This window comes from Plectrocnemia conspersa, unplaced genomic scaffold (genome assembly GCF_051122295.1).
Source record: "Plectrocnemia conspersa isolate PC_06_02 unplaced genomic scaffold, ASM5112229v1 ptg000010l, whole genome shotgun sequence".
In the NCBI taxonomy this organism is placed as follows: Eukaryota; Metazoa; Arthropoda; class Insecta; order Trichoptera; family Polycentropodidae; genus Plectrocnemia; species Plectrocnemia conspersa.
In genome coordinates, this window is record NW_028277174.1 from 7,171,260 (window position 1) to 7,185,794 (window position 14,535).

At 32.6% G+C, this 14,535-nt stretch overlaps 1 protein-coding gene across 2 annotated transcripts; it reads right to left on the reverse strand.

The window, feature by feature from the left end:
• Positions 1-4,295: 4,295 nt before the first annotated feature.
• LOC148230510 (uncharacterized) lies at positions 4,296-11,090 on the reverse strand. Of its 2 annotated transcripts, none has more exons than XM_088195167.1 (8): positions 11,006-11,090; positions 10,313-10,596; positions 8,646-8,980; positions 8,472-8,573; positions 8,234-8,402; positions 4,914-5,093; positions 4,529-4,840; positions 4,296-4,449 (listed from the first exon to the last, which is right to left on the reverse strand). In XM_088195167.1, exons 1-8 carry the CDS (start codon positions 11,015-11,017, stop codon positions 4,392-4,394), a joined length of 1,452 nt encoding a protein of 483 aa, XP_088051293.1. In that variant the 5' UTR covers positions 11,018-11,090; the 3' UTR covers positions 4,296-4,391. The 2 variants fall into 2 exon arrangements, with proteins under 2 accessions (XP_088051293.1, XP_088051294.1); XM_088195168.1 differs by having other exon boundaries at positions 10,976-11,071.
• Positions 11,091-14,535: the final 3,445 nt, after the last annotated feature.

Here is a 14,535-nt window from a genome sequence, read left to right on the forward strand (position 1 = left end):
TCCCAAGTAAATTAATTTCATATACAGCATGCAAAGTAACTAGACTACACAAACTGCAAAAAAATCGTTTGTAATCTCCAATATTAAAGTAATACGTTTTAGAACTATAATTACATAGCGACTAAGAAATCTTTACATCATAGAATCTTAATAAATTTATTAATCACTGATAACAATCAACATATGTTGAAATTAAAAACGCTTATTATTTCCTCAACATGGACTGTCGAAATAAAACACAGAATCGAACATGTGCGTCTTAGTTAGCCATAGTTTGTGTATATTTTTTATTTATTGCAACGAAGACAAACATTAAGAGATGATTCATAGAAACGACACATTCAAGTTGTTCTGGCCTTTATTTCTTTTACACAAAGGGTCCCGTAAAATTGCCGAAGGAGTTTTGGTGGAGTACGAGACGAATTTTACAAAGATACACAAAGTCTGAGACGGTAAAACTGACCCCAGAACATGCACAATTTTGATTTATCGTGAATTTCAAGTTTTGTGATAAAAATAAAATTAACATATTTTTATTAAATTTTTACTTGGAGCGAGTGAATCGGTTTTGTATACTCAGAGCTGGCCCTGCCATCAAGTGTATTAGTGTATTAGAAAGTTCTGAAATGTGTGAGTTAATTTACTATTATCAACCAAATCCGGCACATTGAGTAGTCAAATCAGAGTACATTGCAGCAGTTAAAGGTATCGTGAAGGAAAATCGTTGAATAACAGTAAAAATCACCTGATATTCTGCAGTTCCAGTGTCTGCAAAGGCCGGTACCAAAATTGGGTTTCATCACATTGTACAAAACATAAAAAGGTTCCACAACTTAAACTTAATTGGGAAACGCTACTCTAATCCATTACTTTTGCAGTAATGTTTGATATCATATTAAAAATGCAGTATTCCAGGATCACTTAAACACAATAACAGCATAATTTTTAAATGTTTTTATTAGACAATAAAAGATATAAGACATAAGAAATAATTCAAGTATTTATTGCACATAAAAGCAGTTCTTACAATAGACAAAATTATGTATGTATGTATGTATATTATAGGCATATCACTTGGTGATAGATCATAAAAAATACTCTTAGCATTTAAACTTCTGTGGCCGATAGCAATCTACATATAAAAAAATTATAACAACCGACAATTCAACGAAAAGAACAATAATTTTCAATTATAAACATTTTGAAACGATTAAGAAATCAACAATTAACAAAATTTTGCACTTATCGTTAATGATATGACCATACACATATACAAAATAAATTTAAATCGTTCAACGTCCCACGAAAGCATCGTCACACTTACATTTACGAATCTACTATCTGCTCTTTCTCTAAGTATTGATTTTTTAATTGGGAAGACTGGATACATCATACCGACGTTTTCGATATGCAAACTCCACGTAATTCGTAACCTTCTCTCCTATCGGCCGAGCAGAACTAATCGATCGCTTAACATCTAACATCCAATGTATATATTATAATTACACTTATCATTGATTGTTCACTGGTTGTTTTTTTTTTTATATAAAAAACAATAGCGTTTTAATAGCTTAAATTTTACATTAAACAAAAATAAAACGGAACGATGCGATACTATCAAACACCACTCTTATTATAATTAAACAATACAAATTAGACCTGTTGTTTTATTTTTATATATGTATATATATAAATATGTTAATACTGCACCGCTCGCGTTTTCACACTAAAAACACACAATACGTACACATGCTTTGATATCCCATTGTTTTTAGACTCTAAAGCTTACAGAGAGAGTAAAAAAGAGTAAAGCTATCTAATAAACAGTCTTGGAATAACTTTAGATACTACTGCTTGTAGCTCGACGGTCACCGTCGAGCTAAAGAAAGCGTGTGCAGCTAAACATTGGTGTTTAAAAAACTTATTATTACATTATCAGTCGCACTACTTCCTATGAGACATTTTTTATTAATACTGTAAATATTCATATAAATATATTATATAAATATTTATTACAATTTTTTTATAAAGAAAAATAATTTCTGATGAATGAGTACATATATATAAATATGTATGTAATATATACACAAAATATAAACAAATTTAAACTCTACTCCGTTTGTATTGCAAACGTTAACAAAAAAATAAAATAAAAGCAAAATAATTTGAGATTCATATGCAATATTGCATGCAATAAAATCTATCATAAAACAATAAGAATCAGATACAACGCATAATAGTAATCATATAATATAACTGTCATGAATATGAGGTATACTTAAAATAAAATCTATCAAATTGCATATCATAACAAGGGAAATTGCACGGCAAGATCGTTAAGCATGTGTCCAAAAGTCAAACAAAAAGCGAACGTATTAATCCGATTCCTTACTGACTAAATATCTCTTACTTATCCGAATCTTATTACTTACTATACGACAGAACACATTAAAATGACAAGTATAAGCACCAGCAAAATAAATATGAGTTTAAAAACATATTGTCGAATCTTAGCTATCAGCAGCCGTCGATACAAAAATATACATTGCACAAGAGACTAATAAATAGCAATTATATAATAATGAAAAAAAAACCTCACGAGTCACCGTAATCATACATTAAACTATTAAAAATAAATATTATTCAGTTCTTGCTGTCAAACCAATGGTAAGAGTCCGATAATAAAAAAGAAACACTACACTAGCAAAAAGACAATCTCTAATCATTCCCTTGCCGCCAACAATAGAAAAAATGTTTAACATTAATGACTATCCATAATCTACTCCATCGTCCGACTAATTACTACTAACAATATTTTTAAAAAGACTGCCTATCATAAAAATTGCCTAAACCGATGTTTTTATTCAAAATTTTATTTTGATTTTTTTCACAATATCACAGTTGTCAATCATAAAACCTGGACTAAATACCAATTTTTTACAACGAGATATCTAAAAAGGAAGATTATGACAATGTGCACATGATTCCTTACTATATAAACCGCTCGTAAACTTGAAACGTTTATTTCTCAATTTCGACTAGAATGTTATGAAGAGATGATTCCGAAAGTCTCCATTACACATATTGACATACAATAAATAGACGTCACGCAGAACTTTTAACTAAACTGTCACAGAAAACTAGAGATCAAGAAGAAAGGGAATACGTAAACATATCAACGCATTGCATTATAATATTGATGATTGTGATGTCAATGGATAAAATAAATAAAAATATGAGATCAAAATTCAAAGTAGACGATTACTAGTACTAAATTTTATATGTTAAAAATTGCAAAAAAAAAATATTTTTAAAATTTAAAAATATCACCAACTTATTTAGTCATTGGGTTTAAAAAAAATATTTTAAAACAATTAAAGCAATCAAATAAATACGTATCCATATTTATATATTTAAAAATAAATATTTTAGAACTACTTCAGCATATCAATACTATTTTATATATCATGAATAATCTACAGATCAAGAGAAAATGTTTGATTTCAATTAGAAGACAAAATAAATAATATTAACCCAAATGTATATTGTATAAGAATTTTAAGTCATAAAATAACTGAGGTAATAAAAATATACATGAGCTTTATAGATTATGAAAAAGCGTTTGACAAAGTCTTACATTCAAACTTCTACAAATTATAAAAAAGTAAAGAATTATGATAAAGACAGCAAAAATATATGATGTCAAACAAGAATACGTTTTGCCTCTTATTCTTTTTTACAAGTACTTTTAAACTAGGGTTACCATATGCCCTGCATTTATTTCGGTCCCGTTTTTTGTCACATATTTCCATGCTTAACAAAATCAATGACTAAGTCAAGTGGATTAATAGAAAAAGTAATTGTATAATTCTGAAAATTATGAACTAAGTTAAGTAGATGATTATACAATTTTGTAATTGATGATTAACTTTACTGACAAACATCGACAGAAGAACATCTCCATACATATTCATTACTTTTACAGTAAGCTTATTTAAAATAATATTTAAATAATCTTCTATGAAATTTCTGTATTCTTGTATAATCGATCCCAATCACGACCTTAATGTAACGCTCATTGTGTAATCTTTGTTTGCATTTCCTTCGCCAAATTATAATTATTAGTGCGACTAGTTATCAACGAGTGAGATTAGGGAAAGCCTAATCTAAGACGGTCAATCAGAATTATAATTAAAACAATAATTTATAAATATAAAAATATCTCCCAGAATTTTGGCTCATTTACCTTTAAACCCCGATTGGAACTTATTCATGAAAAATTAAATGTGTAACTCAAATAATATGCAATGCGTCATATATTTTTCTTCTAAAATCAAATAAATAAGATCACTGGCTTTTAAAAAGTCCCAAAAAAATATTAAATAAAAAAATCAATTTCCAGTGACTATTTTTCTACTTTCCGTCGTGAGATCTTCAACACTGCCAGACCTGAAACGTTCAAGGACCCGTTAAAAATCAACGACAACTCTTTGTAAACAACATAGCGAGAAATGGTAACTTTCCTCACCTGAGTTTGTCGTCGTTTTTCCACGAGGTGACCTGTATGTGAGGCGGAGGTAGATAACTCCGCAACGACTGCACCAGCTGTATGGTGTCCATGAGTATCTTTTGAAGCTGCTCGCTCTGCTTGCCGTACGGTTTGCACATGGCAGGTCTGACGCACGGCCGCATGCGGTGCAAGTTGCGAGCTAGTTCGGCGAAAGCGCGCACTACTCGCTCCTGGCCGCCTCCGGCGCTCGTACCGCTCGTGCCGCTGCCTGTGCCACCAATACCACTCAAACTACTCGCCGAAAGACCCTCTAAAGTCTCCAAATTCGCTCTAAAAGAATATAAAATATAAGTAAAATATCAAAGAAAAAGATACAATTTTTTTTAATAAATAAATGTGAAACCTTAAAAAATCGTTGAGCTTATGTTCGGAAGTATCGTAATGAGTTAAAGAGTTTGTCGATAGTCCTGCCGATACTTTGGGATTCACCTGTTTCGTTAAGCTTTCAATCTGCTGCTGGATTGCTCGCTGCTTCTCCAAATTTGCTAATCCATATTTTTCCATGTTTTGTTGAGCAATAGCTCTGCAATGAAATAAATTCAATAAAAATTATGCCACCATAAATTTTTGAACTAATATTGACAATTTATTTACATATGAAACAAAATTATGTTTGAATCAATAATAAGCTTAGTCACATCACTTTAAATTTACTTCAGATCAATACCAGACCACTCTATGGTAAAATAAATTCAAGTATCTTTCTAACGATAATTGTCATCGGACATTATATGAAGTGTATAGAAGTCAGCATCGTTCAATTTTTTTTATAATTTATAGACAAGAATGCAGAATATTTAAAGATTATTTGGTCTTGAAAAGAAAAAATTCAGGAATTCTCTTAAATCCGTACTAATTCTTTTATCATTTTTTATAAAACATATTTGGCAGCACAGTAATTTAAACGCCAGCAATGCTAGTTTCATCATATTTATTTAACTCAAATGACAATAGAATAGAAGTTACTGGTAAAAAGTTGGGCTTTTAAATTTTTCAGCAGCATAGGTCTACCGAACCTCGATATTTTGAATACATTAAAACTGTACATTGGAACCCGATTGGTTGTGAATGGCATATTCAAGATGAGAATGTGCTTATTATTCTCAGAATCCTATTGATACTTAATGAACTATATTTTCACTTTAACCACTTCATGTCTGAAATATTTTTTAAAAATGGTTCAAAAACCGATATTTTCTTCACCCCTTTTTTTTAGGTAAATAATAAATATACAACAGAAAAATGAAAAACAACTTTTTTAGAACATTTACTCGAAAAAACAGTTTTTTAGAGGACAATTTAAATGAGCAATATATAAAATTATTGTTCCATAAAACAAATTATTTGTGCATTACTGGTGAATAGATTAGGTGCGAGCGAGCATTGGTCAGAACAGTGAACACCCCATGAATAACTCTGCAACTCTTTTTCCGAAAAAAATCCGAAGATTTACCTTACATAAAAGCTCTAAGAATTTGTTTAATGGAACAAAGTATTTATTTAACACTAGATTTACAGACCCGTCTAATTGACGGTTTTTTTATTTAATTCGTATCACAGTATTATTTCATGGTTTTTTACGACTTTATATATTTGAACAATGCAAATATATTAATATTTGAACAATGCAAATATATTAGCACTATTTTTACTTTCGGAAACTTCTTATTTTTGAAAATCTGGCCACTATATATCTTATATATCTTATATTGACGAGTTTATACCTGTAAATCTAGTATTATATGCACATATTTCTTGAAATAATTCCCTATAGAATCGCACCTGTTTCTTTATAATATAATATTAATAAAATAGAACAATATAATAATTCATAATACATAATTCCAACTTTACGGATTGTTTTAAATTCTGAGAAAGATTACAAAATAGGCATTTAAATGGTGAAATATTTTATGCTAAATAAATTACCAAATGCAAAGGGGGAAAAACACCTAATGGGTCATATGAAAACCCGTCCCTAACTCATTTAGACCTACTGTACCATATATGGTACAGTACGTTGAACTTTTTTTCTGGTGTCTAATCAAATTTTAAGGCAATAATTCAGCTTCGTGTCAAGAGTAAGGAATAAATAAAACAATAAAAAAATTTCAGTGCTCTGAAAGCTATGGGAGAGTAAATACAAACACAACTAAAACAGTGGTTCGTAGTTCTTTTTCTATGATGTCAAAAAGTTGGAAAAAAATATTTATTTGGTAATTATCTATTATTTTTTGGAATTAACTAATAAATAACACTTCTAGTCATGATGCTAGTACAATATTATCAATGTTTTTTTTAAATATTTGTACACTTTTTTTCACTTTGAAATATGGTGTACCCTATTTGGTACAGTAGGACAATGTACAATACAAATTTCATGAAAACTCTCCAGATTCTAAAAATAATTAAATTGTAGGTTTTATCAAGAGACATATTTTCAACGATATTTTCAAATTTGCATTGTGCTGATAATCTACATTTAGATAAATCTGAGCAATTTTATAAAGTTCGCCCATTTACAAACAATATATTGCCCAAATTTTTGGAGTATAGTCTACACAGAGAAAATTATAGTGTCGATGAAGCCACACGGTGCCTTATTATGGAAGACATAGTTGCAAATAATTTATTCGAAGTAAACCAATTAGATTTGGATACAAACCGTGGGCGGGAACAACTTCAGTTGGGTATATTAATTGGTTTGAACCATACCAGAGTGCATGTACAATCCTGAATGTCAGATACTCTGAATTAGGTCTTGGTGCCAGTATTATCTTAACCCGTACTTTTTGCACTTGGAACGGGAGAAAATTACCACTTGTTCATAAACACTTTTTTCACATGCATGCCTCTGGTAAATGAACTAAGTAACATAAATATACAAGTCACTGGAACAATTAGAGAAAATGACCCTTACTTGACAATAAATGGCGAAAAATAAAGAGAGGGTTCTACAAATACTGTGTCGGTGATTAAATAATAATATGTAAAAGGTATGATAATAGTAAGGTGTCAAGTTTGTTCGAATGCCATTGGAATAAACCCAGTCCATAAAACTCAATGGCACTCGCAATAACTGAAAAATAATCACTGACCTGAACATATTTTCGTATAGAATTAGTATCTGTGGGAAGAAGTGGTACATGCCTCTAATACTAAAAAACCAATAATACTAAAAGCTAATATAATATAACGAATCGTGGAAGATGCATTCAAAATTGTAACTGTAGGATGTTATTTTATTGTATTCTCATACTTAAAAATAAAGTAAAAATTAAATTTCATACTTCGCCTTTTGAGTGTGCATGAGCTACTGTACCATATATGGTACGGCTGATTCCCAGCAACCCTCATGTAATTATTTTTTCCGTATTTTAATATGACATTGGGACCTCCTTAATTGTATTAATAATAATAAAAAATGATAATATTCTGACTAAATTAGTTTCAGGTCTAAATGGGTTAAGCGGTTAAGTAACTTTGATTGACAATAAATAAATCACAATAACACTAGTTTAATATGACCAAAATCAATTTTAAGAGTGATAAAAATCAGAATAATCTATTGAATGGACATAGTTTCATATTCGTCGTCTGAAAGTTACAGAATCTTATATATGCTACAAATCAATATCTACTTTAAAAAATCATGTTGTTTACCTATTTTGTTGATGAATAATTGCTTCTCTTATCTGCTGCTGCCCTTTATCTCGCACTCTTTGCTCCCGATCCAACAATGCAGCTGCCGCGTGAACGGCGGCGTGCGAAGGATGACTCGAGCTACTCTGATTCTTAGAAGTATCTAAGCCTAAATCCATACCACTCGCCGCTGTAATATAATTAATCTTCAATAACACTATTCAATCTCACATCATTAAACACAATCGATAAATTATACCTAAAGCTGCCAAATGAGGTAGTTGAAAGTCCTGCGGTAAAGGCGTTCCGCGCAACAATCGTTCCATTGCTTGACTTTCAGCCAACGAAGCACCGCCAGCTTCTACAAGAGCAAAAATGATAAGATGCAGTTTGACAATATATATATATACATATATTAAAATATGAAAAGTACCAGGAATATAGGTCGGTTGCTGAGATAGATGTTGTTGTATGGATTTCTGAGTCAGCTCCAACTGACTTTTGTAGTATCGGCAAGCCGGATTCGGACAGTTCTGGACGACTTCGATGATAAACTCTTTCTCCATGCCAAATTGCTCTCGACCGATCGTGTATGAGTCGACTACCGCTCGAACGGTAGCTTCGATTCCCAGATGCAGTCCATGGGGTCCGTTCATGTGTTTGAGCATGACTGCGTTTGCAAAATGCTCAAAAGGTAGTATTATTTTACCGTTTTCGCGGAGAATCAATCTGCCTTGTGTGTCTAAAGCTACGCGAGATGCCATGAGTCTAAAAAAATGTTAACAGACGTATAAATTATACAATCAAAATACAAGGTTATTAGTTTAAAAACATATTTGTTCATGAACAATAATACTTCCTCTGAACTAAGTAATATTAAATAATAAGAGAACTAAAAGAAGTTTAGCACATCGAGTCACCGATAGTGAGATTTCAATACCATAATTCTAACATTTATTATTAAATTTGTACAAAACAGTAACCATGCTCGTTTTTTAACCAAGAAAATAATTTTCAGAAGCAGAGACGTCATTTGGGGGGAGGAGCAGATGGGGGCAATTTTTTCATAGTTATATCTGTTATTTATTAATTTTTATTTTATATTACATATTTAGCAAATTATAATTTTATTGCTTTGATTTATTTTACATATTTCTTATATATTAAATATAATTCGGCTTTTGTGGATATTTTTATATCAACTGGAACTCTCGATATTTTTAATAAAATTAATATAAAATATTTTTTGTTATGTTCAATCATATTGTACTCTTTAATTTATTAAAATTATTTTATTGAAAAATTATTTACAATAAATGAAATTTAAAAAAATAATATATAAATATAATGTTTTTTATTTATTATTTCTTCAGTTATATTTATATGTAAATATATAACTATCTGGGGTACCTCAAAACAGTGAAAGATCAACCTGACGGGGATATTCCTCAAAGGGTTAATGAAATCGAAATATTAAAAAAACGACCACAACTGACCGACCTGAAAAAAGCTGAAATGACATCCCTGTTCAGAAGTGTAAAGGTAGTAAATGTAGTTGTCGAAGATGACTCACAAGGCATTAATCTCGCTAAGGATTTAAATTCCGTTAAAACGTTGCTATGCATATTTCAGCAAAAATCGGAGAAAAAATTATTTTAATTTGTATAAATCGTGATGAAACTGAAAAATATGCATTTGTACATATTTTTTTAAATCGGAGATATGTATTTTCTTAATATTCAATATTCAATTTCAAAATATCACTATGATATATAACAAACCACAAGAATCAGATAATACAACATAATGATTTTTAAGCGTAGACCGAATATTTTGAAAAAAATATGTAGTATTTTCACATATAGATCTCTTCTGAGTTTTTAACGAAAGCAGACTAAAAGACACGAAAGTTACTAGTCACTCAAAATTGTCAATACATTTGATTCGCTAGGCAAAAAGTTGTATGTGATAATGTTAATTTTAATATAAATGCTAATTTTATGATAAATATATATACAAATGTGAATAATGTGTAAAATTCTACAGATATCTTATGTTGAGAAGAAAATACAATTTGCATTAAAATAAAAGGAAACTTACTGTAAATAAGCCGCACTGGGCAACATGGACGACTCTTTGAGTTCGGTGAAGCATTGCAAGAGCTCCACGCTCGGATTCCATCCTTTATTCTGCAAGTACAGTTGGAGTAGCATGTACAGTTTCTCGGTGACGTATCCTTCGGCACCCGCGGGAGCAGCCCCGGTGCTCCCGCTCCCGCTGCTCGAGCTGCCCACACTCCCCGAGTTGGTTTTCGACAGAACGTTCTTCATGGTCTCGGCTAGGTCCATTTTGTATACATCCAAATACGAACGCTTTTGTGAATCCTGAAAATATCAACATTATAACATTATCGACGTTTTCATTTAGCGAGCTTTAAAAATCTGACGGGATTCTGGTTTGATTCTCATACAACAGAATGACAACAAATATTGATTAAGACATAAATACCATTGTACCAACATTGCCTGAATAAAAGGCATAAATTATCATGTGTGAATGCATCGAGACGGAAACAAAGGAAGTTTTAAATCGAAATAAGTGATTATATGTATGTACAGTGGTGTGAAATGCTACTTTTGTTTCATTAATATGTATGCTCTTTAGAGCATTTTTTGAGCTGTCTACAGGTATTTGACGATCGGACAAAAGCGACCAATGCCGGCGGATGTAAGTGCCAAATGTTAATGAAATGTCACTAATTACAGTTTAAATAAATATCGGTGAGGAGCTGACCAAGGGCAGCATGTGGGGCAGCCGGCGGCGCGCCGCGCCGCTCGCGGCCTCGAGCGAACTAAGCAGCGACAATCACGGCCATTGCTTGGTAAAAAAATTATTTTTATTTATCATAAAATCGGAATATTGCTTAATTAAGCACCAATTTAATATTAACTTGGTTTTAAAAACAATTTAAAACATGTAGAGCTATTTAACTAAATTGTTATTATTTCCTCCTCTTTTATTTTTTGTAGTAAAAATTAAATTAAATAAAACGAATATATTTTAATTGGTATTCGAATGTATAAAACGTCATGCTTTAGTTTTTCTGTCAGAATTAAAAATAATATAGAAACACTGCTTAACAGAGAGATACCGTTTTTAGTGTACATGGTGTCTAAAAAAATAGTGACTAAAAATCTATTCTTATACACAATCCGATACAAAATAAATATACACAGTACAATACAATAAGAAAAATAAAGAATTTACAAAAATTGTAAATTTTAAAGTTTTTAAATCATACTAAAATGACTGATTTTTATTTTATCAAAATTCGTCTGACCAAACAATAATATTGAGAGATTAGGTAGATAATTTCGCTTTCTATTGAACTATATTTTTACTCGAGCTCGATCTTAGAAAGCTCCCAATAAGTTTTAATTTTTAAAATCTTCTCTCTCTTTCTCTCTCTCTCTCTCTCTCTCTCTCTATCTCGAAGTTTTTCTTGTTGTATTAGGATTTTTAGCCCAAGCTTAAAATAGTCTGGTAAATTTGCATCTATTGTAAGGGTTTTTGCTTCTAAAACACAATTTTTGTAGAAATTTTGTCGGAGAGACGGTGACGGGTTACAATTACATACATATTGAGCCGCTGCAATATTTTTTTATTGCGAGTATATTATTTACATGTTAATTAAATATATATGAGGGAACGGTAAACGAGACAACACCGGCCGATGTCTACTTGTCGAGGTCCACCAAAAGAATGTGCTGCCCTTCGCTGTCGTCACATCAGTGTAACCAGAGTGTAGCCAAGTTTTGGCCATTACGAATGAATAATTTAATTTTAAAATAGGTTTTCACAAAATTTTCGCAATTGCGAGACACGAAAAAATCTGTCCTTTTTTGCATTAGAGTTGCTGCGGAATTGCGGATTTTACATTGTGAAAAAATACTACTGTTATGTATTTCTGTAAGCACTCCGTGCTAGATAAGCAATTCACAAATAAATAAAGTTGTCAAAATTTGATGCATTTGACTCCGTTGCTAAGTGTACAAATAAATCTTACTTAAACTTATAAAAATATTTCCAAGTAGAATATATGCCTTTCAATCCGGTATTCAAAGCACTTATTGCTCTTATATGTCTTTAGTATTACTCAATGCTTTACCGTTAGTTGATAACGAATAGACTAGAAAATTTACCAACACTTTTTCGATCCGGAAAAAATAAATAGTATGGATTGTTGAAAAAATATTTACAGTTTAATTGTTCTTTTTACAACATTAACAATGACTAGACTTTAAAAAATGACAGACACATGTAATAAAAAACGTTCTAGGATTGATATTTGAAATATAGTATTGCACAGCGTTTCTTATACCTCGCATATTGCCTCTATTGTCATATCCTTGACCACGAAGATATTCAATGGATAAGCCATATTGCCTCAAAGAATTCAAAATTACTGTAGTAATTTTCGTTCAAGTCGGACTTAAATATTTTTGAATTCTATGAAACTTTTCTTAAATTCCACGACAAATGATTTCTTATTAGATATTTTTTACAAATAGTGCGTTTTATATGGACTTTTGTTGAACGTTTTACGTGTTTCTCTATAATTGGATTATATTTTAAAAACAGTTAGATAATTTTAAGAAATTTACCAATAATGTTAGTTATTTGAAGATCTTCTAAATGTAATATTTTCTGATGCCATGATTATAATAATTGAAATGATTCTTTTGAGTAACTTGTTTCAGTATTATACTTCATTAAAGTACAATTTATACAATGAACAATTAATAGTTGAAAATTATAGAAAAGTTTTATTTTGTAAATATTTTAGCTCCCTTTTCCTTTACGGCGCCTGTGTATGCCGATCACTTTGTACATTTTGCACACATTACGACTCGGCTTTACCTACACATAATATATATCACTGTAGAATATATTATAAAATATCTAAAAAATTTACGTGGCTCTTAAAGAAATACTATTCAATATTACAACTGTTGACGCCCGTTTCGCCGTTTGTGCACGTTCGCGAACGCCGTCATACGGCGTTCGGGAAAGCACCCAATTTTGACGTTAGTCGGCTCCGATCGTCGTTACAAAGCGGTCGGACCACGCCGAGCTCAATAAAACTGTTACACCAGCACACGTGTTTTTGGATTGACCTAAGACCTAACCAGCACGCGTATCCCTACACGCAACATTTTGGTCCTTCGAACCGGATACGTGAGACGACGCCTACACGTCGCGAAGGTCTGAATCCGAAAACATCGTCTTAACCTCGAGGTCGTCCACCACATGGACGAACTCACAGACGCGGAGCCGAGCAGCGCTACCCAGCCGTCAGGTTAGGACAGCACATCGACGAGCTAGCGGGTCCAGGATCTGGTCCCCCGAAGCTCAGCGCCACAACGTCGTAACCCCAAAGACGTCCACCACGTGGACGAACTTTGAGACTCGGAGCCGAGTAGCGCTCAAGCTGTCAAGTTACGACAATACGCCAGTCGGGTGCCTCAGTCGAGACACTCCTGGGAAAACACGCCGTTTGCCGTAACGGTATTTTTTCAAATCAAAAATGACCGCCATTTTGGGAGTTCGCAGAATCGCAATTTGGGAGCGTCAAGTCGCTCGTAGCACGAGCCAGCGGGTCCACCAGCTGGTCCCCGAAACTGACGCAGTGGAGCGCCGGTAAATGCGCGCCCCAGGAAGCTGCCGTCAAATCACGTGGAGCCTCGCCAGGACGCCTAGCCCCAGGAAGCTGCCGTCACACCACGTGAAGCCTCACCAGGACGCAGAGTCCCGGGAAGCAGTCGCATCCAGCAGGAGAGAAAGGTTAGGGTCGATCATCCTAACCCAACTTCCTCTCCAAAAAACAGTTCGTTTACTTTTATTCATTAAAATAATTTGTATCAATTTCCGTCAACAACAACATGGAGTTGTTGATCAACCACAGGGTGTGCCTCAAAATCGAGTTAACGAGGTTTGGCAAACTGTTAACCGCGGATCCCATCAATATCCAAAGGATAAGGGATAAACATCAGAGTTTTGATACACTGCTGGACAGATTCCTTGCTGTCCAGCAACAAATCAGGTTGCTAGATGCCGAGGGTTACGATGAAGAAGTCGATGCTTTCGAGGATAACTATTATAATATTCTCAACCTAGCAAAACTAGCGCTGAAAGATCAGTCGGAAGCGCAGCGGAAACCAATTCTTAACCAGTTCAGGTTAACGCAGCCAGCAGTTGTCATTCCAACTTTCAATGGCTCCCGGACTAAGTGGGTGGCATTCCGCGACACTTTTTCTCACTTA